Genomic DNA, 27,907 nt, shown 5'->3' with positions numbered 1-27,907 from the left:
AAGTTTGCTTCCTGCTGGGAAAAGGATCTGGTGCCATGTAACCCAAAATGTAATCAAGTAGGTTCAGTAGATGGGTAAATTATATGTTTCATTGAGTTGTGGTAGCAAAGAATTTGGTTACCATCCTAATAGTCTTAGAAGCAAGTATTTATTTTAGGAGCCGTATGACTGAATGATACTCATTCCCACCTTATTCATTGCAGGATCACAAGAAGCTAAAGGCCATTCTTTCTTTTTTTATTTTTATTCATGATATATTATTGAGTAAATGCATTTCAGTGCCTGCTGTCCTCAGAACTCCTGGTTTAGTCATTTTTGCTGCCAGCTAATCCTGAGCACAATAGTTTGAAAGCTTCTATCCTCTTTTATTGGCTGTTGGTTTGTAGTCCATGCCTGACTGCCGTAGCTGAAGGGTAAAAATGCAAAATATTGTAACAGTGTTTTCTTAATTTCCATATTTAAATATAGTTTTAGTAAGTTCTTTTTCCTTTTGTAGAACATACTGTAAGTAAATTTAGTTCTTTATCTATGTAACTATCTATCTATCTATCTATCTATCGATCTACAGTGGTGTGAAAAACTATTTGCCCCCTTCCTGATTTCTTATTCTTTTGCATGTTTGTCACACGAAATGTTTCTGATCATCAAACACATTTAACCATTAGTCAAATATAACACAAGTAAACACAAAATGCAGTTTTTAAAATGATGGTTTTTATTATTTAGGGAGAAAAAATCCAAACCTACATGGCCCTGTGTGAAAAGTAATTGCCCCTTGTTAAAAAATAACCTAACTGTGGTGTATCACACCTGAGTTCAATTTCCGTAGCCACCCCCAGGCCTGATTACTGCCACACCTGTTTCAATCAAGAAATCACATAAATAGGAGCTGCCTGACACAGAGAAGTAGACCAAAAGCACCTCAAAAGCTAGACATCATGCCAAGATCCAAAGAAATTCAGGAACAAATAACAACAGAAGTAATTGAGATCTATCAGTCTGGTAAAGGTTATAAAGCCATTTCTAAAGCTTTGGGACTCCAGCGAACCACAGTGAGAGCCATTATCCACAAATGGCAAAAACATGGAACAGTGGTGAACCTTCCCAGGAGTGGCCGGCCGACCAAAATTACCCCAAGAGCGTAGAGACGACTCATCCGAGAGGTCACAAAAGACCCCAGGACAACGTCTAAAGAACTGCAGGCCTCACTTGCCTCAATTAAGGTCAGTGTTCACGACTCCACCATAAGAAAGAGACTGGGAGAAACATCTCAATGATTGCCAAGACTTTTGGGAAAATACCTTGTGGACTGATGAGACAAAAGTTGAACTTTTTGGAAGGCAAATGTCCCGTTACATCTGGCGTAAAAGGAACACAGCATTTCAGAAAAAGAACATCATACCAACAGTAAAATATGGTGGTGGTAGTGTGATGGTCTGGAGTTGTTTTGCTGCTTCAGGACCTGGAAGGCTTGCTGTGATAGATGGAACCATGAATTCTACTGTCTACCAAAAATCCTGAAGGAGAATGTCCGCCATCTGTTCACAACTCAAGCTGAAGCGATCTTGGGTGCTGCAACAGGACAATGACCCAAAACACACCAGTAAATCCACCTCTGAATGGCTGAAGAAAAACAAAATGAAGACTTTGGAGTGGCCTAGTCAAAGTCCTGACCTGAATGCAATTGAGATGCTATGGCATGACCTTAAAAAGGCGGTTCATGCTAGAAAACCCTCAAATAAAGCTGAATTACAACAATTCTGCAAAGATGAGTGGGCCAGAATTCCTCCAGAGCGCTATAAAAGACTCATTGCAAGTTATCGCAAACGCTTGATTGCAGTTATTGCTGCTAAGGGTGGCCCAACCAGTTATTAGGTTCAGGGGGCAATTACTTTTTCACACAGGGCCATGTAGGTTTGGATTTTTTTTCTCCCTAAATAATAAAAATCATCATTTTAAAAACTGCATTTTGTGTTTACTTGTGTTTTATATTTGACTAATGGTTAAATGTGTTTGATGATCAGAAACATTTCATGTGACAAACATGCAAAAGAATAAGAAATCAGGAAGGGGGCAAATAGTTCTTCACACCACTTTATCTACCTATCTATATATCTATCATGTAATATTTGACCCTTAATACTGTGATCTGGTTAAAGAATGTTAAATTCCTAATTTTAAATTACATGTTTGCATTAAAGTCACAGATTTGGCTGCAACTTCTATTTAATATTTAAATATTTTTGAAAAACTATACCTCTATAACGATAACTGAGACTCCCAAAATCCAAGATGTCATGTCTTTAATTTACATAATCATAGGTAGTTTGCAATACTATATGCTAGTTTCTGTTATATTTGTGCAAAAATACATATACATTCAGTTGCCACTTTTTATTAGATACATCAATCTAGGACCTAGCTGGTGTTACTTTTGAATCCAGGGTTCCTCCTATGCAGTAGTTGTTCAAGGCAAAGAATCATCAAGGTGCCTAAAACATTCTGTAAAGATTTTAGGTGATGCTGACTGAAGAGCACTTGGTTCCAGCACATTCATTATGCTAACCTGTTATTCCATCACATCCCAAAGGTGCTCAAATGTGTAGACATCTGAGGACTGTGCAGGCTGTTAGAGTAAACTAAACTTACTTTCGTGTTCATGGATCCAGCTTGTGATGAAGTGGGCTTTATGACATGACATAATGTTGTGCTGGAAATATCCATTTGGAAAAGGGCAACAATTAACTGAGAGCTCTAAAATATTCCATTAATGCTTTTGGTTTATGTGGAAGTGGTAATCTGCACGTTAAGTCAAGTAGTTTTACAGTGTTTCCTAACTGATCTGCTTTTCGAAATGATTAATTTAGTCTAATTTGCTTTTAAGGAATTATGTCAAATTATGAGGTGAGCTCAGTGTACAAAACAGACTGTTCCACCTATTTGGACACATCCATTGTTGTCATTTTGATGCATTCATGTGTCCTTATAGAGTGGATGAATACGTCTGAACTCCAGGTAGCCTTTTTATGTAATTTTTTGATCAGAATCATTTGAAAGAAAAGCAGCACCTCTTCAGTAACGAGAAAATATAATGAAAGATAAATACAATGTCGGGTTGAATATGTTGCTGCTATTATATCTTATTTAATCATTTTTTTTAAATATTATTTTTATACTTTAAAGAATGAAAGTAGATATTTTCACTGCAAAAGAGGTTTTTGAAAGTCGGCTTAAGACCTACTGTACTTGTTTTCTTCTGCCTTTTACTATGTTTTATTAATCTGCTTCTGCATGATTGTTTACATTGCGTTTATTTTAATGCTTCTTTGAACAGCACTTTGGCACAACCTTTGTTGTTTCAAATGTACTTTTATAAATAATGTAATCTATTAACTGAACCTGCATAGGCTACCTTGTAATTCTGTTCAGTACTTCACAATAACTACAAATCTATGTTATGCTTGTTATTATTACATAGAAAGTACTAATGTTGTGCCGTTTGTGCGTATTTGAAAGTCCGTTTGTCAATAATTGTTCTGTCAATGTTGAGTTTCTATTGAATGTTTAAAACACTAATATATAACACATGAAGGAGAATTTTTACATATAGGGATGCTGTTACTACTTTGAAAATAAAACATTTTTTTGTTATTGTCTGTTGTACATCTTGTGAGCTGTACTGTAATGAGTATTGTGTTTTGTAAAGTGTTACGACTTCCAATCAAAGTGCTGTGCAAGTTTGTAATTCATAATTTTATTTATATTTCTGATTCAACATAAGGTAACCTTCTCAAACCAACTTAATCCTGACACGCCAGGGTACAAGGTTTGAACCAACACATTTGTGGCAGGGCCCAAGCTCATTCATACAAAATTAGAGTGGCAATTATTTATCACACAGATATTTGGGATCTTTTTGGGGGCAATCTATTTAGGCACAGGAGTTGTGTGCCAAATTCAAACATGCAGAACACTGGATCCATGGGACAGCAGTGCTAACTACTGCACCTTTGTGCTGTACATATATACAATTAATGTATTTTTGGCAGTCTTATAAAGAAATGTGTTTATAGTGTAACTGCAACAAGGAAATTCAATGTAATGTGTCTACGAATGTGGTAGAATTTACTCAGGGAATAATAAATGTAATATGTAACCTCCAGGCTTCAGAAACAAAAACTTCCTGCTTTGGGAGATTCGGAGGTGTTGATAAAAATGCTGGCAGCCCCAATCAACCCATCTGATATCAACATGGTGCAAGGTAAGGCCTTTAGCAGACATTGACATTTTGTTTGATTTTTTTGTACAAAAGCCCTTCTGAAACAAATCTAGGAAAATGTGTTTTGCAGTAGGCAAAAACCAAGTACAATAAAACTAAATCAAATAAAAACCAAAAGAAATGGCATGTTGAAACTTCACTTTAGTCCATTTCCTTAAAACTAAGGTAAGTTGAAAAGAGGCATGTTGCTTTATTCTGTGTCATTAAATATTGTTTAGGTAATAAGATTATAAGTGTGAGATTTATTCTACAGGAACATATGCTATACTGCCAGAGCTCCCAGCAGTAGGAGGAAATGAGGGAGTAGGGCAAGTCTTAGAAGTTGGTGGTCATGTGACTTCCTTAAGACCAGGTGATTGGGTAATACCAAGAGATGCAGAACTCGGTGAGTATACAGAAAGCAAATGTAATATAATTAATTAATATAATTTTTGTTCGTTAGAAGAGGAAAAACAAAGACCATGTGAATTTTAATAACTAAGCATAAAAGTGCTGAGGCACAATGAGTGCTTTTACATGGACATAAAAGCAGGATGTAACCTGGTTTCTTTAAAAAAAAGAAAAAAGAAAATGTTTACATGTGCAAGTCCACATGGCAAAACATTGAAATGTCATAAAAATGCACTAAAAAAGATTAAACATGATCAACAGCTGCTGTGAATCCGAACACAAACATGAAGCCTGCGACTCATGAGATTGAGCTATGGAGTTTAGCACTGTATTCTCAGCTAATCGGCATCATTTTTGTGATTTCTAAAATATTCAGAGAGATTATTTCAGCCAGGAGAAGGAATAATGTGATTGCTCAAGAATTTACCCCAGGACATTGATCTTTGTGGACACTTCCACCATTTTCTACGTGTGTCTGCTGGTTATACGAATGTGTGAAGGAAATACATGCACAAGCAAACCGAGTGCAATAAACATACAAAGACTATAAAATCCTCAACTACAACTCGGTTAAGGGTTTACTTAGCCACATAACTGAGTTACTTGTGGAGAAATGTTTGTATGTTAACCCAGTTTCTTTAACCATAGTAAAGGTATACATGGCATTTTTGAAACCAGGTTTCTGTGAATATCCAGGCTATTACATCACAGATAAACACACTTAGTGTCTTATGATTTTCATTGCTGTAAGCTGTTAGATTTGTTATTGATAAAAATGGTTACTGTTAAGACTACATATTTTAATAGATTACTTTTTAAATTGTCACATAAAGGAAAAAAGATAATAGTTTGCTTTGTCTAAGCATGTCATTTTGCAATCCACTACAAATACATTCTTGTGTTGACATTTTAAGTTCCAAAGTAACACATACACAAGGTAATAAATAACAGACTGCCAGTACATCACAGAGCACGCTCATGCAAATATCTATGCTCATTCAAGTTGGGTCCATTGAGAGACGTCAATTAATATAAGACATGTTAAAGGAAAATTGGCAAAGCCAGAGAAAAAACCCTGCAGACATGGAGAGAACTCCAAGTAGACAGTATTGCAACCATTATTAGGCATCAAAAATCACATTGTTAATGGATTAAATTAGTCCAAGACTGTTGCTGCTATTTCAAACAGTGATCATCCTCCTTTTCTACTATTTCTGTTGCTGTTTTTCTGAATATGCTATTAATTAGAGTCTGTTCATAGGTACATGGAGAAAAGAGTTAGTTTTAAAAGAACACGCCCTTCTTCAGGTTCCCAGTGACATCCCACTGGCATGTGCAGCCACACTTAGTGTCAACCCCTGTACTGCCATCAGAATGCTGTCTGACTTTGAAAATCTACAACCAGGTAGGCAACGTAACCTGTCAATTATCCTCCAAAATGAAGAATTTATTCCGCAGCTTCTATTAGAGTACCTTAAGGACCGTGACATCTTTTGTTTTATCCTTCCATGTTGCATATAATGTTTATAAGAGTTTCCACCAAGAATATAAAAATGCATTTCCTTTCAGGTAATTCAATGATACAGAATGCAGCCAACAGTGGTGTAGGCCAAGCGGTGATTCAGATAGCAGCAGCCAGAGGTATCAAAACCATTAATGTTGTTAGAAACAGGTGAGCATTTATTTGTTTTATTTGAAAGTGTTGTATATGAGATTGATACCTTTTGAAAAGGTGACAATTATTTATATTTTAATTGAATAGGTGCAAAGCATGTCTATTTATAGCATGCAATCAAGCTTTATTGAGGCAATGCAGTTTTAGGTTTACAATTACACATTCTTCCATGTATTCATTTTGTAACAACAACACCAATGTATTTGTACTTCTTATTTTCATACAAAGGATGAAGATCAAAATGCTTTATAAGATGTCAAAGAAAAATAACAATAAAAGAAAAGCAAAGTAGAAACAGATAAAAATAAGAATGAATAAATTACATACAAAAATTTAAAAGATAAAAATAAATTGGTACACATTTATATAACATATTTATATGCAAGTAATAGAAAAAACAGAGTCCATGTTGATTTACACAAAAAAATACAATTTACTTTGGGGAAAAATATTTATAGAAAAATAAGAACAGATATTAGTAAAATATCCTATTGAGATTTGCTGTTGAAATAATTAGAATAATTAAAGAATATGTAAAAAGTGAAAGTATGCAGAGTAACCTTATCCATGAATTTTGTCATGGGCTTAAAAGAATATGGATCATTTGGCACAAAAAAGATGTGTATAAAGTGTGTGTCATCTGCATGGCAATGGAAATGGATGCTGTTTTATGATGATTTTAGCCAAGGGGAGTATACAATCTACAGCAACCACTAAAGACAGCCCATATTAATTATGCCGGACAATTGTTGCTCATTAAACAACATATAGAAAAGAAGCACATTTTTAAAAACTCTGAACATTTATGACTTAAGTTCCACACTTTTACTACATTTGTAAAAACTGGTTCACCAGGTGATGCATTTTAAAGGTAACAAAGTTCCTTGTGATAGGATTCTTTGTGACAGGCTATATATAACATACTGTTTATTATTTTTTGGCATGTTTTGAACCTAGTAAATGAGCAGTTAGATTTCTAGTTAGTAAGTCAGAGAAGAGTGCAACCTCTCCATACAGTCATCCTCATGGAAAGCTTCCAGCCATAGCCACACTGAACTTGTAGTCAGGAGATAAAATTGAAGAAAATTTTACTGGCAAACTAAAAATATATATTTTTTTCTCATTTCAATAACCATTACATTTCTGTTTTGTGTAATTTTCCAAACTCTAGGCCTAATTTTCAGACATTGACAGAATATCTGCAGTCATTAGGTGCTGATTATGTGATAACAGAAGAATCACTGAGAAAGCCGGAGATGAAGGATATATTTAAGGTATTGTTTTAATTGTACTTCCATTCTGAGTTCTCTTTCAGTTTTAAAGAAATATTTAGCGGTTGTTGCTATTGTAACCATGGGAGAAGGGTGTTCAGGGTGGAGCTGCCAGGTAGTTTTATGGATGTGGTGAGAGAGGACATGAAGGTGGTAGGTGTAACGGAGGTATGGGAAAGGTTGATCTGCTGTGGCGACCCTCTAATGGGAGCAGACGAAAGAAGAAGACTATTATCATCATTATAGTTTCTCTGTGGGACAATTACGTACCGTGTCTCCTCCTTCCTTAAACTGTACAATATTTACTATATAGAATACATTTATTCTATGTGCATCATACAGACCAATTTCACTTCTGAATAATGATGTTAAGATACTCTCCAAAGTCCTAGCTAGAAGGATGCAGAAAGTGCTGCCTTCAGTAATACCACAAGATCAAACTGGATTTATTAAAGGCCGATACTTAGCGTCCAATCTTTGATGCCTGTTTAATATAATATACTCACCTGCAAAGTCAAACATCCCAGAGATTTTATTAACCTTGGATGCAGAAAAAGCATTTGATATGATTGAATGGAACCACCTTTTCACTACATTGGAGAAATTTGGATTTGGCCCGAATATTTGTGCATGGATCAAACTACTGTATACCAATCCAGAAGCTTCAGTTTGTTTTAACAACATTAATTCAGACTACTTTAAACTAGAACGTGGTACCAGACAAGGATGTCCCTTGTCACCACTACTTTTTGCAATCGCCATTGAGCCATTGGCAGTTCACTGTTGAAATGCTTATGAGATAAAGGAGATTATCAGAGAAGGACTTAAACAGAAAATTTCTCTATATGCAGATGATATGGTACTGTATATATCAGACCCACAAAATACTGTGCCTGCAGTCCTAACAGCACTAGCAGAATTTCAAAAGATTTCTGGTCTCAGAATTAATTTGACTAAAAGTATGCTCTTTCCAGTGAATTCTCAAGCACACAATATTAGATTGGACACCTTCCCTTTTATCATCTCAGATCAGTTTAAATATCTAGGGGTAAACATAATGCTCTTTATCAACAACATCTTGCTGTCTGTATGGAAAAAATCAAGCAAGACTTGCATAGTCTTTCTTCTCCATTCATCTATATTCACATATTAATTTATCTATTTACTTATTTTTACTAGGTCTTTCTCAGGAGTGGGAGTTGATTTGTTTTCAATTCTATTCTTGTAAAATTGATCTATTTTTATAGAATGTTGTGTGATTTCAATAAAATCAATAAAATTAAAAAAAATACATTTAGTATTGGGATCTTTATAGATTTTGACATTCCCACTATACTGTACATGCAACATTTGAATATTTGTGCCTCAAATATATTATTTTATCATCACTCTCCTTTAGCTACATGCAAGTTGGTGACTTTAGTAAAGCAAAATTAGCAGGCTTTTGTAACCTATCTAATGTTAAGACTATGCTCTATAGATGTGACAAAGATACTTTTGTATCTCAAAGTAATAACAGTGCTTTCAAAAAGGTGCATCCCAAGACAGCATGATATAGGTTTAGTAATTAGACATTTCAGTAAAAGTTTAAGTATGAATGGAAGTCAACCCTTAATAAAAATACACATTTCATCATGCGTGTGAAAAATTGTCTAATACAACTCAAGACCGTACATTCTTTTCATTTTCTTTAGTCAGACTATCCAAAATGTACTTGGGTCAAACAATTGCAGGACAGATACATACCTAAATTTGGAATTAATAGGAAACAAAAAAAAACTCCACGGTGGATTAATAAAGATTTAAAAAAGAAGTTGCAAAGGAAAAAACTGCTTTATAAGGCATATAAGACTAATGACTGCAAAGTGAATCGTAGAGCGTATGAGAACATGAGGGCAACCATTAAGAAGGATATCAGGGAGGCTAAAAGACAGTTGGAGAGGAATAGAGCAGATAAGGCAAAATAAGGCCCTAAGAGATTCTTTCAGTATTTTAGTAGTAAAAGAACGGTCAAGGAGGAGGTCAAGTGCATCAGGAATTGTAAAGGGTAGAATTTAAAGACACAGACAGTGTAATAGTGGATGCCCTAAACTTACATTTTTCTGAGGTGTTTACAAGTGAGCAAGTGGATGACCCTTCCAGAGGTAAACGCGACTACTAAGGAGGTACTGAGGGATTTGGAAATTGTAGAGGGAGAAGTGCTGCTCAGATTAAATAAGCTAAAATCAAACAAATCACCAGGCCCAGATAATATTTTTCCTCGAGTTCTTAAGGAGGCTAGTGAGTACATATATAAACCCTTGACACATTTTTAGGAAGTCACTGCGCACTGGAGAGATTCCGAAGGACTGGAAAATGGCAAATATCATCCCATTATATAAAAAGGGTGACAGGGCAGATCCAAGCAACTATAGGCCAGTAAGCTTAACATGCGTGTTTTACTAACATGCCGGAATTCTATGAGGAGGCAACAAAAGGATACGATCAAAGTTTAGCATATTATATTATTTTGTCTGAAGTTTCAGAAAGCATTTGATAAGATGCCACATGAGAGGTTGGGCATCAAATTAAAAGAAGTGGGAGTTCAGGGTGATGTTTTTAGATGGGTGCAGAATTGGCTCAGACACAAGAAGCAGAGGGTGATGGTGCGAGGAACCTCATCAGAACTGGCCGATGTTAAGAGTGGTGTTCCACAGGGGTCAGTGCTTGGGCTGCTACTATTGTAATATATATAAATGATTTAAATAGGAATATAAGTAACAAGATGGTTAAATTTGCAGATGAAACCAAGATAGGTGGATTAGCAGACAATTTGGAATCCGTTATATCATTACAGAAGGACTTGGATAGCATACAGGCTTGGGCAGATTTGTAGCAGATGAAATTTAATGTCAGTAAATGTGAAGTATTACACAGGGGAACTAAAAATGTTAGGTTTGAATACACAATGGGCGGTCGGAAAATCGAGAGTACACCTTATGAGAAGGATTTAGGAGTCATAGTGGACTCTAAGCTATCAACTTCCCGATTAGTGTTCAGAAGCCATTAAGAAGGCTAACAGAATGTTAGGTTATATAGCATGATGTGTGGAGTACAAGTCCAAGGAGGTTATGCTTAACCTTTTATAATGCACTGGTGAGGCCTCATCTGGAGTACTGTGTGCAAGTTTTAGTCTCCAGGCTACAAAAAGGACACAGCAGCACTAGAAAAGGTCCAGAGAAGAGCGACTAGGCTGATTCCAGGGCTACAGGGGTTGAATTATGAGGAAAGATTAAAAGAGCTGAGCCTGTACAGTTTAAGAAAAAGAAGATTAAGACGTGACATAATTAAGTGTTTAAAATTATGAAGGGAATTAGTACAGTGGATCGAGACTGTTATTTTAAAATGAGTTCATCAAGAACACGGGGACACAGTTGGAAACTTGTTAAGAGTAAATTTCGCACAAACATTAGGAGGTTTTTCTTTACACAAAGAATGATAGACACTTGGAATAAGCTACCAAGTAGTGTGGTAGACAGTAAGACGTTGGGGACTTTCAAAACTTGGCTTGATGTTATTTTAGAGGAATTAAGTGGATAGGACTGGCGAGCTTTGTTGGGCTGAATTACCTGTTCTCGTGTAGAGTGTTCTAATGTTCTAATTTTGAGCAATGTTGTAAGATGCCTTCTACTCAGGTTCAAGGGTTTTAGGAATTTCCCTGTTTAAATCTTATTTGTATAATGGTTTTTGTTACATCTCAAACAGTTTTTAAAGTCACCATTATACCAAATCCATATACTGCACTGTTTGGGATAAGATAGATAGATATGACATGTACTATATAATGGGTAGAAAGAAAGAATGAACAAACTTTATTTATTCCCAGGGGAAAATTTGGCTTTTTACAGAAGCTCTTTAAATAAATAAAGAGGTAAATAAATAAATACACACACACAATTTTGTCTTCACACGACTATAAAACAAGAAAATAAAAAAAATAAAAAAAGTTCTGACTTTGCTGCACAGTCACGTAACATTGCTGCTCATTAAATTATCTTTTGCACTAATTTATGTTAAACTGCAGTTCCATTGTGTTGCCTTGCTCACACAGAAGACACCTAAATTGTCTACTATCACACAATAGGAAATATGTCTTATTTTACTAAGAAAAAATCATATTCACTTTACATTAAACAGTCCACATATATTACTGGATTGGCAGACATTTATTAATATTGTTCTCAAATGAACAATAAATTTTAAGTTAGCCTTTTTTCTTTTTAATTTAATGTTCTGCCCTATAAATGACATGGGGAGGGGGTATGTGGTGTATCTTGCTGGCGTATTGTGTACTCATTGTAATTTAATTTCTAAAATCAATAAAGTATATTTTAAAAAGGAAAGTGTGGATAAATGGAAATGAGTTAATGAGAATCCCCTTTGTTTCGTAGCTTTTGTGTTGTATATTTATCTTTGTCAAAAAAAAAAATCCATAACATAAAGAAGAGTGAGGTTCAAATGTATTTACAGGTTTACTCTGATTCAGGTCCAAGTTCTGGATAAGCATATGGAGAAAATGAATCATGAATTTAAATTATCATAGATTACTATAAATACTAACTTCAGAAGTAATTACTTATGGATTCTTGACATTTTTTGCAGAATATTCCTCGTCCTCGACTAGCACTGAATTGTGTGGGAGGGAAAAGTGCAACAGAGATGCTGCGGCATTTACAGTAAGTGTTAACAAAGTAAGATCTTTTAATTTAAAGTAGTGCCACTGTTTAGTCTTAGTGTTGCAGTATGTAGGAGTAATTAATTTACAAAGTGGTTATTTAGTGGTAATATTCTATTACTAAAATAAGGCAGGCAATTTTAAAAACTACACTTCCTGCTTAAACATATATCAATAGATTCCATACAGGAATAGATAGAAAACTACAGAGGCAAATTATAAGTGTGTACACCAATAAATTCAGACTTTCAAATATGTTGTTTAGCCAAGTTTGAAAATGAAAATTTACAATTCAAACTGAAATTCAAGTAGCGTCAGTGTCCAATTTCAAGCAAATCTTTGTTTTTTGTTTAACAGATCTGCTCCATTGTTTCCATCCAGTTTACTCTCTAAGTCTTGATTTCAAACTTGTGGGGTTCTATTTTAGCCAAACATATCAGAATTACAAGACATTACTGTTTGTACTATGAAGCAGTAGATTTCAGTAAAAATATTTAGCCTGTGACATTTTTGTATATTTATTTTTCTGTTTCTTACTGCTAGGATTCACATTCCCTTAATGTAAACTAATCTAATTTTTAAATACTGTTATGGCATTTAACCTAATGGCTGTGACAGTTGCATGACTCTGTGAACAAAACAGTAAATAGCTCTTAGTATATTTAACAAAATTCGTTCATTCCAACAAACTGAAGAAGAGGGAGCGATAGAAAGTCTTCATTTTGAAAAAGCTTATTTAACACAAGAAGTAAGCTTTACAATTTGCACTGTCAAAATAAACCAGGCAGAAAATTGAAAATGGAGAGGGAAACCATATAAACTACTGGCCCCAATGACAAAAACAACGTCCCTGTATGATAAAACACTTTTATAATCAGAATCCTCCAAAAAAAAAGATGACTGAATAAACAGAATGAAAAATGTTTACCTGCAAGGATCAGACCAGAAAATTAACAAAAGAGAGACAGTGAGCCAAGAATGAAAAATTACAAGAAATAGTCAGAGAATCAAAAGCCAGAAGATCAACAAAACTATGAAAAATGCACAACAGAACAACAATAAGGAACCTAATGTCACAGCACTGAGGCTTCTGAAGATTTAAATAGGGCTGGAGCGTTCCCACAACTGCAGTCTCGGAGGGGGCCCACCCCTTAAGGCCCAACATAGAGAGAACAAGTACTATCACAAAAACTACCAGAATTTACATAACATATGAAATCCTTACTAAACAAGATAACATGAATAAAATAATTATATAATACAAAAAGAATGAAAACAAAAATGTATTCAGAGACAAAATTTACACAAAGGACAACAAAAACAATAAAAAAAGAAAAGATCCTTGAGCCAGGGATAAAATCCTCACACTAGTATAAAGACAGAATATTCAAAAACTAGCTGTCCTGTCATCCCAGTTTACTCCCCTTATTTCAAGTCGGTTTATCCTTATAAGCTGTTTCTATGAGACAACTCAGAGCAGTGACACAAATTAATAAATATAGTACACCAACATAAAAATCCATAACCATCTGTCATTTAGATGCATAAGCACATAGTACCCAGCTATTTCCACTTCATACCTTCCACTTTCTCCTTGGTTACACTCCCTGCCACTATAATTCTTCTCCCATCACCAAACTCGAACTGTAATCGAGTGACCTTTAAAACTCCATGGGGGCAATCTTTAATTGACATCACTTCAGTGGTCAAGGGGGGTTTGTAAATTCTAGCCCTTTGGTGACCCTGCAACTGTGCCACTACTAAGCTTTAAGCTGCCTTTAAAGGACCAGGCCTACATGTAGACATTGCATCATTCCACCTAGTATCCTGGTGGGAAAGTGGAGACTTCTTCATAGCTTACTAGACCACCTCTTGCTGAAAGGTTCATAGTCCTGGTAAGAACCATTCCTTATTCTGTACCATACGTGTGCCTGTTTTACCCTGCAGTCCCTTGACATTGAAGAAATTTGTTACATGCTGACAGAACCAGTAGCATATTTTACAAGATACAAAACATTTCTTTTTCTGCTAATTGAACATTTATAATCTGAACAGCTGGCTTATTGTTCAGGCATCAGTAAGTCGAGTCAATGAATAGCTCTGATTTAATCTTGAAGCCATGTTACTTTTCCATAGTTGTAAGTAATCACTCTTTGGTTTATACAGAAAAGAAGAAAAGCAACTGTCATTATAGCTCTCCCAGTCTATTACAGAGTATTAAGTTAACATATTTTGTGCTCTGCATAAAAATTGGCAATCATAGACTTTAAATGCTTATTCAAAAATGTTTGTCATAGGCCCTGTCACAGGGTGCTTTACAAAGTAACAGATATTAAATTGCTGACCTGAATTTTTTTTATATAAACATATAGGCATGGTGGAACCATGGTGACATACGGGGGGATGGCAAAACAACCTGTCACAGCACCAGTGGTAAGATATTCTGAACAATTCACCTTTAATTTGACTCCATGTCTGTATTAGAGCTAAAGTGGTGTTCATCACTTCAGAGTGCTTTAATCTTCAAGAATGTGAAGTTGTGTGGGTTCTGGATGACACAGTGGAAGAGAGACCATGAGCGTGGTGAGTTGCCTTTCACTGTTATTCGTTGTGTTGTGTCTATACAATTGCGAAAACAAGTATACTAGAATATTCCACATTTTTTTTTTTCATCTATTTTAAATGCTTTTGCTTTACAGTCAGTCAACCTTATTTTTAAAAGTGTGGCAGTAGGGGGCAGTAGTGCACCCTCGAACCCTCAGGTACAACTCCGGAGACCAGGTTACAGTCCAAGACTCTTTTTATTTTCTCTCAGTGCACCAAGCACCTTCCACACTACTCATTCACTACAACTACACACAATAACCTCTCCTCCTCGCCCAGACACTTTGCTCCTCTCCCACCCAGCACAGCTCAGTGTCTGGACTGAGGCACCGTCCTTTTATAGCCCCTGACCCGGAGGTGTTCCTGTCCCAGCAGTCCACAGTTCCCTATTCCTTCCGGGTCAGGGCAATCAGTCTTTTACTTCACCCCGGGAGCACGCCATTCCTTCCCGTCATGTGACTGTGACGTACTCCCGGGTCATAGGGCACAACAGATCCCACAAGTCCTCCCACAGCGACTCCTGGTGGTCCCCAAGGTATCCAGCAGGGCTGTGTATAAACACTACAAAGTCCATAAGGCCCTGCTGGACCTCGGGGCACGATCCTGGTGTCGGGAGAGCTCCTCCTGTCGGCCTGGGGGTGCGGACCGGCCTGGGAAGCCGGCAGTCTTCCACAAAAGATATTATAAAATTAAATTTGTAAATTAAAAATAGGACTATATAACATTTTAATAATGTTAACATTTAACTTAATAACACATTTCTAAATGTACCTGTCCACATTTCTGTGTACTGATCAAGTCTTTTGTGTCCAGCAGAAATGGGAGAACTGAATGAGATGATTTCTTCACTTTGTAGCCTTATTCGACAGGGGAAGCTTAAGGCTCCAGCATATACTGAGGTGCCAATAACCGATTATAAAACTGCCCTAGAAAATGCCATGAAACCATTCTCTTCCTCCAAACAGATCCTGATCATGTGAAATAGTAGCACAGGCTAAATGTAAGGTCATGTGATTGGCTGTACCTGTGTTACGTTATGCTTAATGTAAATAAAAGAACTAAAAGGTAAACTTTATTTTATAACTGTAAAGTTTAAGTTGTCTGATTATACAAATGTTTGGTAAAGGAAAGTCAGTACAAAATATGCTAGCCTACTGGCTATTGTGCTAAACATACAATGCAACATTGTTGGTTTAATTCACACAATTGACTTAGTGCCTGATCCTAAGGTATTTATTTTAAAGTAGTGTATACAGTTATGACTTGTGACTTGCTCAGTAAATAATTCTGATATACTGGGGTGAATACTGGTACTTTGTCAGGCTCAGGCCATGTAGCCTGCTGGTTAAGGACAAGGTTGTCATTTCAATCCTCTTCACTATCTCCCTGTCTGATCCTGAGCATTTCGCTTAACACTCTCAATTTACTGCCTCCCTGTGTCACTTAGAGCAAGTCCCTTAAAATTATTGTGCTTCTGTTGTAGCAAAATGGACAATGTTATACAAAATGGTGACTGTGTGGTGCATTCGGATTGTGTTCATTTTAAAAGGTTTATTGAATTGATTCTTCCTCCATACGCAATCATTCCACTGCCAAGTTTGAACTAATTCAGGAAAGAGTGCCAGTCCATCTCCGGGCACTCACCTGTATTGGTCCAATTTCAGTACACCAACCAATTTAACCTGCATAACTTTGAAATGTGGGAGGAGAACAGAGTGTGGACAAATGTGCAAACTTTATACAGTCCAGAACCAAGACAGGAGTCAAGTCCTACAGTGTTAACCAATCCCCCTTTGCTCATATTGCTTTTAATTTTTTTCTCCGTATAATACGATACATTTCTATTTTTCATCGTTTTTCAAGACTGATCCTTGCCTTTCAGTTGTTGTTGCTGGAATGGTCTGTGGTTCAACACAAATCTGTTATAATGGAAGAACACAAAGAATGGATAGATTTTCTTTTTTTCCAGACTTCTCATTGGTCAAGTACTGTGTATACATTTAAAATAAAGTGCAAAACACTCAGCAATACAAAATGGAAATGCAAAAAATGAAGTGGTTTGGCTTAATGGGCCTACAGGGGAGCAGTGTTTGGTATTGCTGCTGTCCACTCTTTTTGTTCACTTTGCACTTGCTCCTCATGACCACATCCAAAAAGTGTGTGTGTGTGTGTGTGTGTGTGTGTGTGTGTGTGTGTGTGTGTGTGTGTGTTTGGTTAACTGTTGACCTCGTTATGACTGTGTGTGTGTGAGTGAGAGAGAGAGAGAGAGAGCTCTCTTTAAAAGACTGGTACACGCTCCTCTGTTAGTTTACCTTGAATCCCATCCCAGTTGCGCTGTATGTTCAGTTTGCATGTTCTCCCTGGATTCACCAGGCTTTGCTTCAGGTGCTCCAGTTGACTTCCACATACCAAAGATTTGATTATTCAGTGGCCTAAACTGGGCTAGTATTAGAGAGAGTAGATGTGAGCCTGAATATGCCTTAAACAGACCAGCATTTCATCAACTTTGTTTCCTAGTGGCTAAGGCACTCGACTTGTTCCATCAATGAATGACTTAAGTTAAAAATGTGTGATTGTTTTTTCATTTGGATGCTCTTTATCTAATTTTAGATTTTGGGTAAAGTGTCAAAAATGTACAATAATAAAGAAAAGGTTTAAAAACATTTTCATTGCACTGTATATGCATTATGTGCAGTGCATTTAGAAAGTATTCAGACCCTTTTTACATGTTATGTTTCAACCTGCATTCATTTTTCCCCTCATCAAGCAACACTTATTACCTCAGACTGACAAAGCAAAAACAAGATTTTAGAAGTTTTTGCAAATGTATCAGAAATAAAGAAACTGAAATATCCCATTGATTTAAAGTATTCAGATCCTTTATTCCAGTGTTTCCCAACATCGCTCCAGGGGACCCACTGTGGCTGCAGGTTTTTGTTCCAACTAGCTTCTGTTTTTAATTGGACTCCTGGGCTAATTAAGTGATTGTGTTACTTCCAAGTTCTGTGTTTTTTGGGAACAATGTGGAAATTAGAAAACTAAGTTTGGTGTTTATATATATATATATATATATATATATATATATATATATATATATATATATATTGTAAAGACCGAGAGAGACAGTAGCAAGGGTTGGGGTTTTCCGCCCCGTATATTGTACAGAAAAAAAACAGGTCAAAATCATAAACTAAACAGTTCATAATGCGCGACACGACTCCTGGCGTCGCGCCATTTTATTGGGGAGGAGCCGGAAGTGGAGGAATGTCGGGAAGGACCGCAAGGGAGGATGGGAAGGATGACGCCAGGGCAAGATGGCGGAGGAAGGGCGGAAGTATCGCACTGCGGTCATCCATGCCTATGGTGCAGGACGGTCTTTTTCCTATGAGGAAGCAGAGGGAGAAAGTTAATACCCCACCATTCCCTGGCGGCAGTGGTTTCCCAGGTGCTGTCGAATCAATCCGCTGCCTCCTACTCGCGTGCGTGACACGATCCCCCCCTTAGCCCAGGACCGTCAGGTCGGGCGGACCTAACCGAGAGGTCGTGAATACGGGAGAGGGCATCGGCATTGGCCTGAAGGGTGCCCCCCGATAAGTGACAGTGAACTTATACGGCTGTAAGTCCAGGAACCACCTGGTGACCCGCTGGATTCACTCTTTGTGCAGGGACATCCACTGAAGTGCAGCGTGATCAGTCACCAGAGCGAACTCGCACCCAGCAGGTAGTACGGAGGTGGGTCACTGCCCACTTAATGGCCAAGGCCTCCCTCTCCACTGCCGCGCACGGGTCCCCGTCCATCAGTTTCCGCTAAGGTACATCACAGGGTGCTCGACACCATCGACGCTTTGGCTCAGCACGGCACCCAGGCCTGTGTCCGCGCCGGTCTGGAGAATAAACGGAGCCCAAAATCGGGCGTCCGTAACACAGGTGCCGACGTTAGGGCCTTCTTTAGGTCACTGAACGCTGTTCTGCTTTGTCGGTCCACACCACGTATAGGGAGCCTTTTGTCAGGTCAGTCAAGGGTGCTGCTCTTCGAGAAACGGGAACAAACCGGCGGTAGTAACCGCAAGCCCCAAGAAAGCCTGCACCTGTTTCTTGGTACTGGACGGGCCATTCTAAGATGTCTTTCACTTTGAGCTCTGTGGCCGCACCTGTCCTTGTCCCACGAGGTAGCCTAAATATTTGGCCTCCTTTAATCCAAAAAAACACTTCCGGGGGTTTATGCGGAGGCCGGCTTTAGCCAGTGTTCGGAGGACAGCTGCACCTGCAGTAGATGCTCCTCCCAGGTGCCGGAATAGATGACAACGCCATCCAGGTAGGCGGCGCTATAGGACTGGTGAGGCTTCAGCACTCTATCTACCAGACGCTGAAGGTCGCCGGGCCCCGTGCAGCCCAAATGGGAGGACCTTGTACTGCCAGTGCCCGCTAGGGGTGCTAAAGGCCGCTTTCTCCTTTGCGGATGCCGCTAAAGGAATTTGCCAATACCCTTTGTCATGTCAAGGGTAGTCAGATATCGAGCCGCACTCCAGCCGCCAAGGAGGTCGCCAATGCGGGCATGGGGTAGGCATCGAACTTGGAGATCTGATTCAGACGCCTAAAGTCATTACAGAACCTCCAGGAGCCGCCTGGCTTGGAGACGAGGACAATAGGGCTGGACCAGGGACTATGGCTCTCTTCAATTATGTCCATGTCCAACATACGCTTCACCTCCAGTTCGACCTCTGCGCTGCTTTGCCTCCGGAGTCGGTAGGGCCTCTCCCGGACGATTACCCCGGCCCGTGACTATATCGCGGCTCAATCAGCGGTCCGCCGGGTGACTCGCCACTACCTCGGGATGGCTCGGAGTGTTTGGGCTAACTCCTGCCGCTGCTTGGGGTCAGCTCTTCGCGAGGTTAAGGGCAGTTGTGCTTGTAAAAGGGAGAGTGACCTACGGAGCTGGGAAGCTCCTCTCTATCTCTCAGGGCTTTAACAGGTTGACATGATAGATCCTCTCACTCGGTCGACGTTGGGCTGTTTTACCAAATAGTCGACGCAGTCCTTTCTCTCCTTAACCTCGTAAGGCCCTTGCCAGTGAGCGAGCAGCTTCGAAAGTGGGAGGTCGGACGAGCACCATAACTCGTCCCCGGGCGAACTCCCTGAGGACGGAGTTGCGTTGTAACACCGGCCTGCGCTGCTTGCGCACGCAGTCACGTGCTCTTTTAGGAGGGGCCTGATCTTTGTGAGTCGGTCGCGCAGTTGCGCCACGCATCAAAATATTAGAGGAGGGAAGAGCCTCGCCTCCCAGCCTCTTTAGGATGTCGAGGATTCCCCGGGTTGTCGCCCGTATAGTAATTCAAAAGGGGAGAAGCCCGTAGAGGCCTGGGGTACCTCCCGTAGGCAAAAGCACGAGCGGGAGGAGCTGGTCCCAGTTCCTGCCGCCCGCTGACTACCTTGCGGAGCATCTGCTTAAGCGCCTGATTAAATCGCTCACCAACCCGCCAGTTTGCGGGTGATAGACTGACGCTTTCAGGTGCTTTATCTGCAGTAATTTGGCCACCTCCTTGAACGTATCCGAAGTGAAGGGCGCACTCTGGTCCGTGAGGACCTCCTTGGGTATGCCCACGCGGAAAACAAGTTAACCAGTTCCCGTGCGATGCTTTTAGTATTAGCGAGCGCAGGGGAACCGCCTCTGGGTACCGGGTGGCATAGTCCACCATGACTAGGATATACTTGTGGCCACGGGTTGAGGGCTCCAGGGGTCCCACCAAATCGACCCCTATCCTTTCAAAGGGGATGTCCACGAGGGGAATAGGGACTAGAGGAGCACGGTCCCTCCTAGGAATCTGGCGGGTCTGGCACTCGACAGGATTGACAGAACCGCCGACCTCCTCATTGATCCCAGGCCAGTAAAAGCGGAGCTTAATCCTTCCAGTGTTTTTCGCCCCAGGTGGGCTTAGGAGGTGAGCATGTGCCAACTCGCATATCTCCCGCCGGAAGGTACGCTGAATTAGCAACAACTTCCGCGACCTCGCCTCATGGGTAGCCACCGGTACAACAGATCATTTCAAGGACAAAGAAGGGTTCCCGCGGTGTGGATCCGCCCGCTGTCGAGCTGTTAGGCAGAACAATCGCGTTCCGGGCAAAGCGCAGGGAGTCATCATTCCACTGCTCCCTCTTAAAGGAGGCCGGCGTGGACCGAAATTGATGGTCCAGGCCGCCGAGGGGTCTTGGGGCCTGGGCCCGGGAGAGTTCCCTGGCTAGTCCCTTCTCCGCGGAATCTTCCGGTCAAGGTCCGTAGCCACGAAAGGTCCCCGAGACACCAGCCCCATAGGGCCTGCCCTTGTGCACGGCGTGGAGGCCGCGGAGGGTGCCTTTTCCCCTCATGACAAGATCCAACGAGGCCCCGGAGCGCGAATGGCTTACCGCTGATTTTTTAGACCAGTCTTGTCCCAGAATCACTGGGAAGGGGGTCAGGTAACACAGCGACCGCCATTTGATTGGTTCCCCTTCCAGGTAAGATAGCAGTGAGCGGAACGATATGACCTAGTCCCCCCATGTACACAGGTAACCAACAAATGTTGCTTTAACCACTGTTGCGGTAAGACGAAACGGCGAGCAACAATGGTAATGTTGCTGCCGGAATCAAACAAAGCCACCACGGCGCGCCCATTTAGCAACACCACTCCCGATTCGACTCGCCAAGGGATGCGGCGGGTACAATACCTCTCCGCGATGTCCAGCTGCAGTCCATAGGCTCCGGGCGATGTGATGGGGCAGTTTGGCAGCAGGTGGCCGGTCTCGCCACACTTGAAACAGCGCGGCGGACCCGGCCTCTCTTTGGCTCTGGCTGGCGCTTCTGCAGCGCTGCCGAGGGGCTCGGGTGGCCGCCCGCCCCTGCCGGTTCCCGCGAGCAGGCTTTTCTGACCCCCCAAGTCGGAGGACCGCCAACTGACGCTCCAGGACGTCGAGGAGGCCCGACATGTTTTGATAGGCGTGCCCCGACCTGCTGGGCGAGGGAACTGGGCATTGCGTTGACCAGGCCTTCACAGGCCACCCGCCGACACTTTCCGCCTGCCGGGCTCTCTGGCCGTAGCCAGCGCCCATCTTGCCCCAGAACTCAACGCCTGGGCGCGAAGGGCTTTTCGGGTCAAAGACCCAGTTCCGCCATTCGCCGCCTGCTGGCCCGGCTAATGCCGAAGGGCCAATATTTCGGGCTTGAGGAGGTCGTAATTAGCGCCTCCTCCTCAGGGAGGTCATAATAGGCCCGCAGCGCTGGTCCTTTAGGTATGGCGCCAAGATGGACGCCACTGACCGCTGCCACTGCTCCGGTGGCCGCCCTCTCAAACATGCCCAGGTAGGCATCGACATCCTCGGGCCCCATCGGCACCATAGGATGAGGCGGCTGCCTGGGCGGGTCTGGTCTCGCCTGGGCTTCCACTAACCTGGCCTCGTGGCCTCCAGCTCCCGGTTGGTAGCGGCTTGCGCTTGCTGCAGGGCCTGGAGCTGGGCGCTCATTCCCTGCAGCACGGTGTTCAGGTCCTGTCCCTCCGCATTCCGGGATCTCTGTATCCTGCCGACTACGCCACTTGTAAAGGACCGAGAGAGACAGTAGCAAGGGTTGGGGTTTTTCCGGCCCCGTATATTGTACAGACAAAAAACAGGTCAAAATCATAAACAAACAGTTCATATGCGCGACACCGACTCCTGGCGCCGCGCCATTTTATTGGGGAGGAGCCGGAAGTGGAGGAATGTCGGGAAGGACCGCAAGGGAGGATGGGAAGGATGACGCCAGGGCAAGATGGCGGAGGAAGGGCGGAAGTATCGCACTGCGGTCATCCATGCCTATGGTGCAGGACGGTCTTTTTTCCTATGAGGAAGCAGAGGGAGAAAGTTAATACCCCACCATTCCCTGGCGGCGAGTGGTTTCCCAGGTGCTGTCGAATCAATCCGCGGCCTCCTACTCGCGCGTGCGTGACAATATATATATATATATATATATATATATTTATATAGTAATCCTCGCTATATCGCTCACTTTCGGCTTCACTCTATCGCGATTTTAAATGTAAGAATATCTAAATATATATCACGGATTTTTCGCTGGTTCGCTGGATTTCGCGACAATACGTCTTTTAATTTATGGTACATGCTTCCTCAGTTTGTTTGCCCAGTTGATTTCATACAAGGGACGCTATTGGCAGATGGCGTAAAAGCAACCCAATCAGAGCATGTATTACATATTAACTAAAACTCCTCAATGCTATAAGATATACTTCCCGCGCGGTGCTTGATTGTTTGCTTGTCTCTGCCTCTCTCTCACCCTCTCTGACATTCTCTGCGCCTGACGGAGGGGGTGTGAGCAGAGGGGCTGTTTGCTTAAAGATACTGACGCTTCCTCTAAAAATGCCGCTTTATTGCGTGTGCTCGCATATTTAAAAGCACGCGTATTGATTTTTTGATTGTTGCTTTAATCTCGCTCTCTCTCTCTGACGTTCTCTGCGCCTGACGGAGGAGATGTGAGCAGAGGGGCTGTTTGCACAGAGGCTGTTTGCTTAGAAGATACTGACGCTCCTCTGAAAAATGCCGCTTTATTGCGGTGCTTAGGCAAATTTAAAAGGACACGTATTGATTTTTTGATTGTTTGCTTTTCTTGGTGAGCGCTCGCTCTCTCTCTTAAATTCTCTCCTCCTAACAGCGCTCCTTTGAAGAAACGATATATTTGCATTCTTTTAATTGTGAGAAAGAACTGTCATCTCTGTCTTGTCATGGAGCACAGTTTAAACGTTTGACTAAAGGGTGTTATTTCATGTCTAGAGGGCTCTAATAATGTTAACAGTGTGGGAGAGTTTATAAGGGCTTAAAATATATAAAAATAACTATACAAACATATGGTTTCTACTTTGCGGATTTTCATCTATTGCGGGGGGTTCTGGAACGCAACCCCTGTGATCGAGGAGGGATTACTATATATAAATAACGTTAAATTACTTCCTGCCTTTGATTATTCAGTGTTGTTTGCCAACGTGTCTGCTCTGCTTATTTTTAATTGTCATCAATAAGATACAACGAAGGGGAAAAACTGCACAGAGAAAGGGCAAAATATAATGAAATCAGCAAAAGAGAGTTAAACTTTTAAATCTATAGCAAAAGTAGAAATATTTCTAAATGCTTTATAAATGTAAAAATCATGTTGCTGTGCTTTTCTGAATGTGGAATTAAAAAAAATAATACCAGCTAATTAAATGAGATCAGTGCTATCCGGTGTTGCCACTGATTAAGAATCTGGTTGGAACAAAAACCTGCAGCCACAGTGTGCCCTCGGGGCCGAGGTTGGGAAACACTGCTTTACTCCATATTTAGCGATTACAGTCTGGAGTCATCTTGGTTATGACGTAACAAGCTTGCCACACCTGAATTGGGAGATTTTCTGGCCATTCACATCTCTGCAGATCCTCTTAAGCTCTGTTAGGTTAGGTCAGGGGTCCTTAGTCACGGTCGGGGAGGGCCGCAGTGGCTGCAGGTTTTTGCTCCAACCCAGTTGCTTAATAAGAAGCACTTATTGCTCAAGTAACACATCTGATTCACTTTAGTTGTCTTGCCCATTAACATTTTGAACCCTCATTGCTTATTTTAGTTGTAAACAACTGTATTCTTGGTTTTTAATTGTTCCTAATTAGTAATAACATGCAAATGACAAAAGAGACCGGCATTTCTCCATTTAGCTTGTTACCATTTATACCTCAGTGTGTATTTATCACGCACTATTGGGTTTAATTAAATACTTGAAAGGAAAGTGAATAGAAAAAAATGAAGGACTGAGAATTACTCCTCCGTTTTAGCCATCAAGTCATTTAGATGATATCCTAAGAAAGGGAAAGAAAATCTCGGATATGAGAATCAGCTGATATAGCAGAGTTAAAGCACTAACAAGCCATGAAATTAAATTATTTGCAAGAATTGCTTTCTAATTAAGCAACCAGGGTTAGAACAAAAACCTGCAGCCACTGCGGCCCTCCAGGACTTGGATTGAGCACTCCTGGGTTAGATGGAGGCTGTCAGTGGAGAGTTATTTTCAGATCTCTCCAAAGATGTTTGATTAGGTTCAAGTCCAGGGTCTGACTGGGCCACTCCAAAATATCCCCAGACTTTTCTCTAAGCCACTCCTGTGTTGTCTTTGCTTTGTGTTTAGGGTCATTTGTCCTGTTGGAAAGTGAATATCTGGCCCAGTCTGACGTCCAGTATGTCCTATAGCAGCCTTTTATTATGGATAGCCCTGTACTTTGTGCTGTTCAGCTTTCCCACAACCCTGACTAGTGTCCCAGTCCCTGCCGCTGATAAACAACCCCTCAGCATGATGCTGCCATCGCATTTAGAATTGTATTGCACAGGTGATGAGCGTGGCCTGGTTTCCTTCCAGACATGGTGCTTAGAATTGAGTCCAAACAGTTCAGTCTTGGTTTCAGAGAATCTTGTTTCATATAGCCGGAGAATCCTTTAGGTGCCATTTCACAAATTCCAAGTGGGCTTTTTTTGTCTTTAACTGAGTATAGGCTTCCATCTAACCACTCTGCCTTGCATCCCAGATCAGTAGAATGCTGCAGTAATGATTATCCTTCTGAATGTTTTCCCCCATCTCCAGAAAGGTTCTCTGTAGTTCAGTTGGAGTGATTATCAGGTCACCTTAAATACTGCAGAAATTCTTTTGATGCTTTCCCCAGATCTGTGTCTCAACACAATCCTTTCTCTAAGCTCCGCCGGCCACAAATTGAATGTTATAGCTTGTTGTTTGCTCCAATACACATTGTCAGCTGTGAGACCTTCTTTGGACTAGTGTGTACCTTTCCCACTTATGTCCATTCAACTGACTTGACCACAGGTCGACTCCAAACAAGGTGTAGAATCATCTCACCGGTGATCAAAAGAATGGAATGCACCAGTGCCATATTTCATGTGTCATAGCTAAGGGTCTGAATTCTTGTGTTAATGTGATTTTTCATTTTTTTATTTTTAATAATTGTGTAATGTGACGTCAAGCAAAATGACACCTTTTATTTGCTAACTAAAAAGATAACAATATGCAAGCTTTTGAGGCAAATCTGGCCCCTTCCTCAGGATGTTTTAATCAATAATAATAAACGTGTAGAAATTTCTAGAATTCACTTTTCGCTTTGTCACTGTGGTGCAGTAAGTCTTGCTTGAGAAAAGAAAAAATGAATTTAAAAGATTTTAGCACAAGACTGCAGCATAGCAAAGTGTGAATAAGTGAAAGGGTCTGAATACTTTCTGAAGTCACTGTATTTCTTTACTGTTGGACCTAACTGACACTTTGAGGGTCTCTGTGAATCAAAGACAGTGTTTAACTGGTAGCCTTGAAGTTAAAAGCTTAGAAGCTTCCAAATCTGAAAGTATAGATAAAAAGAAGCATCCATGGCTGTCTGACCCAGAAAATCCTGTATAAACTGAGCAGTCCTACAAGATCTGTACACAGGCAAGAGAATGATTCTCAGTGTTAATATCAGACACTCTTATCACCACCTCTGAGCCTCCAACAGACATGCAGTCAGCTTTGAGTATCTTCACTTTGCCCACAAAATCAATTCTTAATATTGTATTGCTCTAATTCAAACCTTGTAACATTTTAAGACTAAATTATAATTTTTTCTGTATACATGCATATGTTAAATTAGCATTTTTGGACAAAACGTGTTAGCAGAAAGAAATGCACAGTCTGTCCGTCATTTAGTCAAAATGTAGCTTATGCAGAGAAAATAATCATTTGTGTACAAAACGTACATTACTTAGCAAATGACTTTCAATATAGTGCACATTCAGCACATAAAATTAACTGCTTGTAACTGTTTCATTGACATCTTGTAAAGCAACACTTCTTCCATGCAAATGTGCTAAAGAAATGCATAAGGCTGAGCCTTAAACTGTCATATGTCTTTCGCTCAAGTGTGGCTTCCACCTAGCATAAATGCCTGATTGATGAAGTGCTGCTCCAATGGTCATTCTTCGGATAGGTCCCTCCATCTCATAAGAAGAGTTCTGAAACTATGTTAGAGTGACCATTGGGGTTTTCGTCACCTCCATGACCAAAATCTTACTCATCTGATAACTCAGTTTTGCCTGATGGCCAGCTCTAGGTAGAATCCTGGTGGTTCCAAACGTTTTCCATTTCACAATAATTGAGTCCACTGTGCTCCAGAGAACACTCAAAGCTTTATAAATGGTTTTATAGCCATTCCCAGATAGATACTTTATTAATCCCAAGGGGAAATTCACATACTCCTGATCTGTGCCTCACCACAATTTTATTGTAGAGGTCTACAGAGAGTTCCTTGGACTTCATGGCTTGTGTATATTTTTTTTTTTGTCCTGACATGCAGTGTGAATTGTGGAATCTTGTAGGTGAGTTCCTTGCTTGACAATGTCCAATCAATTTAATTTGCCACCGGTGGACTCCAATCAAGGCCTGGAGACATCTCAAGGAGAATTAAATCAAAGACCTGACCACAATATGGAGTGCCACAGTGAAGAGTTTGAATACTTATAGAAATGAGAGATTTCAGTTTTTGTGTTTTAGTAAATTTGCAAGCTTTCTAAAAATGTGTCATTATGAATTATTGAGTGAAGATTGATGGGCAAAACTGACCAATGTATCAATTTAATATTAAGTCTAAAACATAGTCCATTATATAGGGTGGTCCAGATCTACTTATGCAATTTTCATTATGCTATAACTTATTAAGTTTATTACATAGAAAATCACCTGAAAAATCCCAGACCATTGAGAAGTGTGCGAACTGACAACATGAAGAATCGTCTTTGCGCCGAACTGGAATCGTCCCCACATAAATCAAAAGTCATCCAGATGATCTGGCTCTGCATAATTAGATCTGGACCACCCTGTATATAATCTGTTAATTCATTCATCCATTTTTTAACAAGTGTTGTACTCCATCCCAGCATCAGCAGAAACTAAATGGAAACCA

At 40.4% G+C, this 27,907-nt stretch overlaps 1 protein-coding gene across 3 annotated transcripts in view; it reads left to right on the top strand.

Moving 5' to 3' along the window:
- The window catches only part of LOC120517230 (selenoprotein N-like), a 60,754-nt gene that overhangs the window by 6,640 nt on the left and 26,207 nt on the right, over positions 1-27,907 (top strand). The window contains exons 2-10 of one of the 3 annotated variants that reach the window (XM_039739404.1): positions 4,164-4,261; positions 4,533-4,664; positions 5,931-6,074; positions 6,239-6,341; positions 7,516-7,618; positions 12,257-12,330; positions 14,702-14,762; positions 14,840-14,912; positions 15,747-16,016. In XM_039739404.1, the coding sequence (XP_039595338.1) occupies positions 4,164-4,261; positions 4,533-4,664; positions 5,931-6,074; positions 6,239-6,341; positions 7,516-7,618; positions 12,257-12,330; positions 14,702-14,762; positions 14,840-14,912; positions 15,747-15,913 (955 nt within the window). In that variant the 3' untranslated portion in view covers positions 15,914-16,016. Of the gene's footprint in view, positions 1-4,163; positions 4,262-4,532; positions 4,665-5,930; positions 6,075-6,238; positions 6,342-7,515; positions 7,619-12,256; positions 12,331-14,701; positions 14,763-14,839; positions 14,913-15,746; positions 16,017-27,907 lie in introns of those variants that run through there. The other 2 variants (XM_039739405.1, XM_039739403.1) reach the window with 2 other exon arrangements.

The sequence above is a fragment of the Polypterus senegalus genome, chromosome 17 (genome assembly GCF_016835505.1).
Source record: "Polypterus senegalus isolate Bchr_013 chromosome 17, ASM1683550v1, whole genome shotgun sequence".
Taxonomy (NCBI): Eukaryota; Metazoa; Chordata; class Cladistia; order Polypteriformes; family Polypteridae; genus Polypterus; species Polypterus senegalus.
The sequence above is the reverse complement of the archived record's forward strand: the minus strand, read 5'-3'. Positions and strand labels throughout refer to the sequence as shown.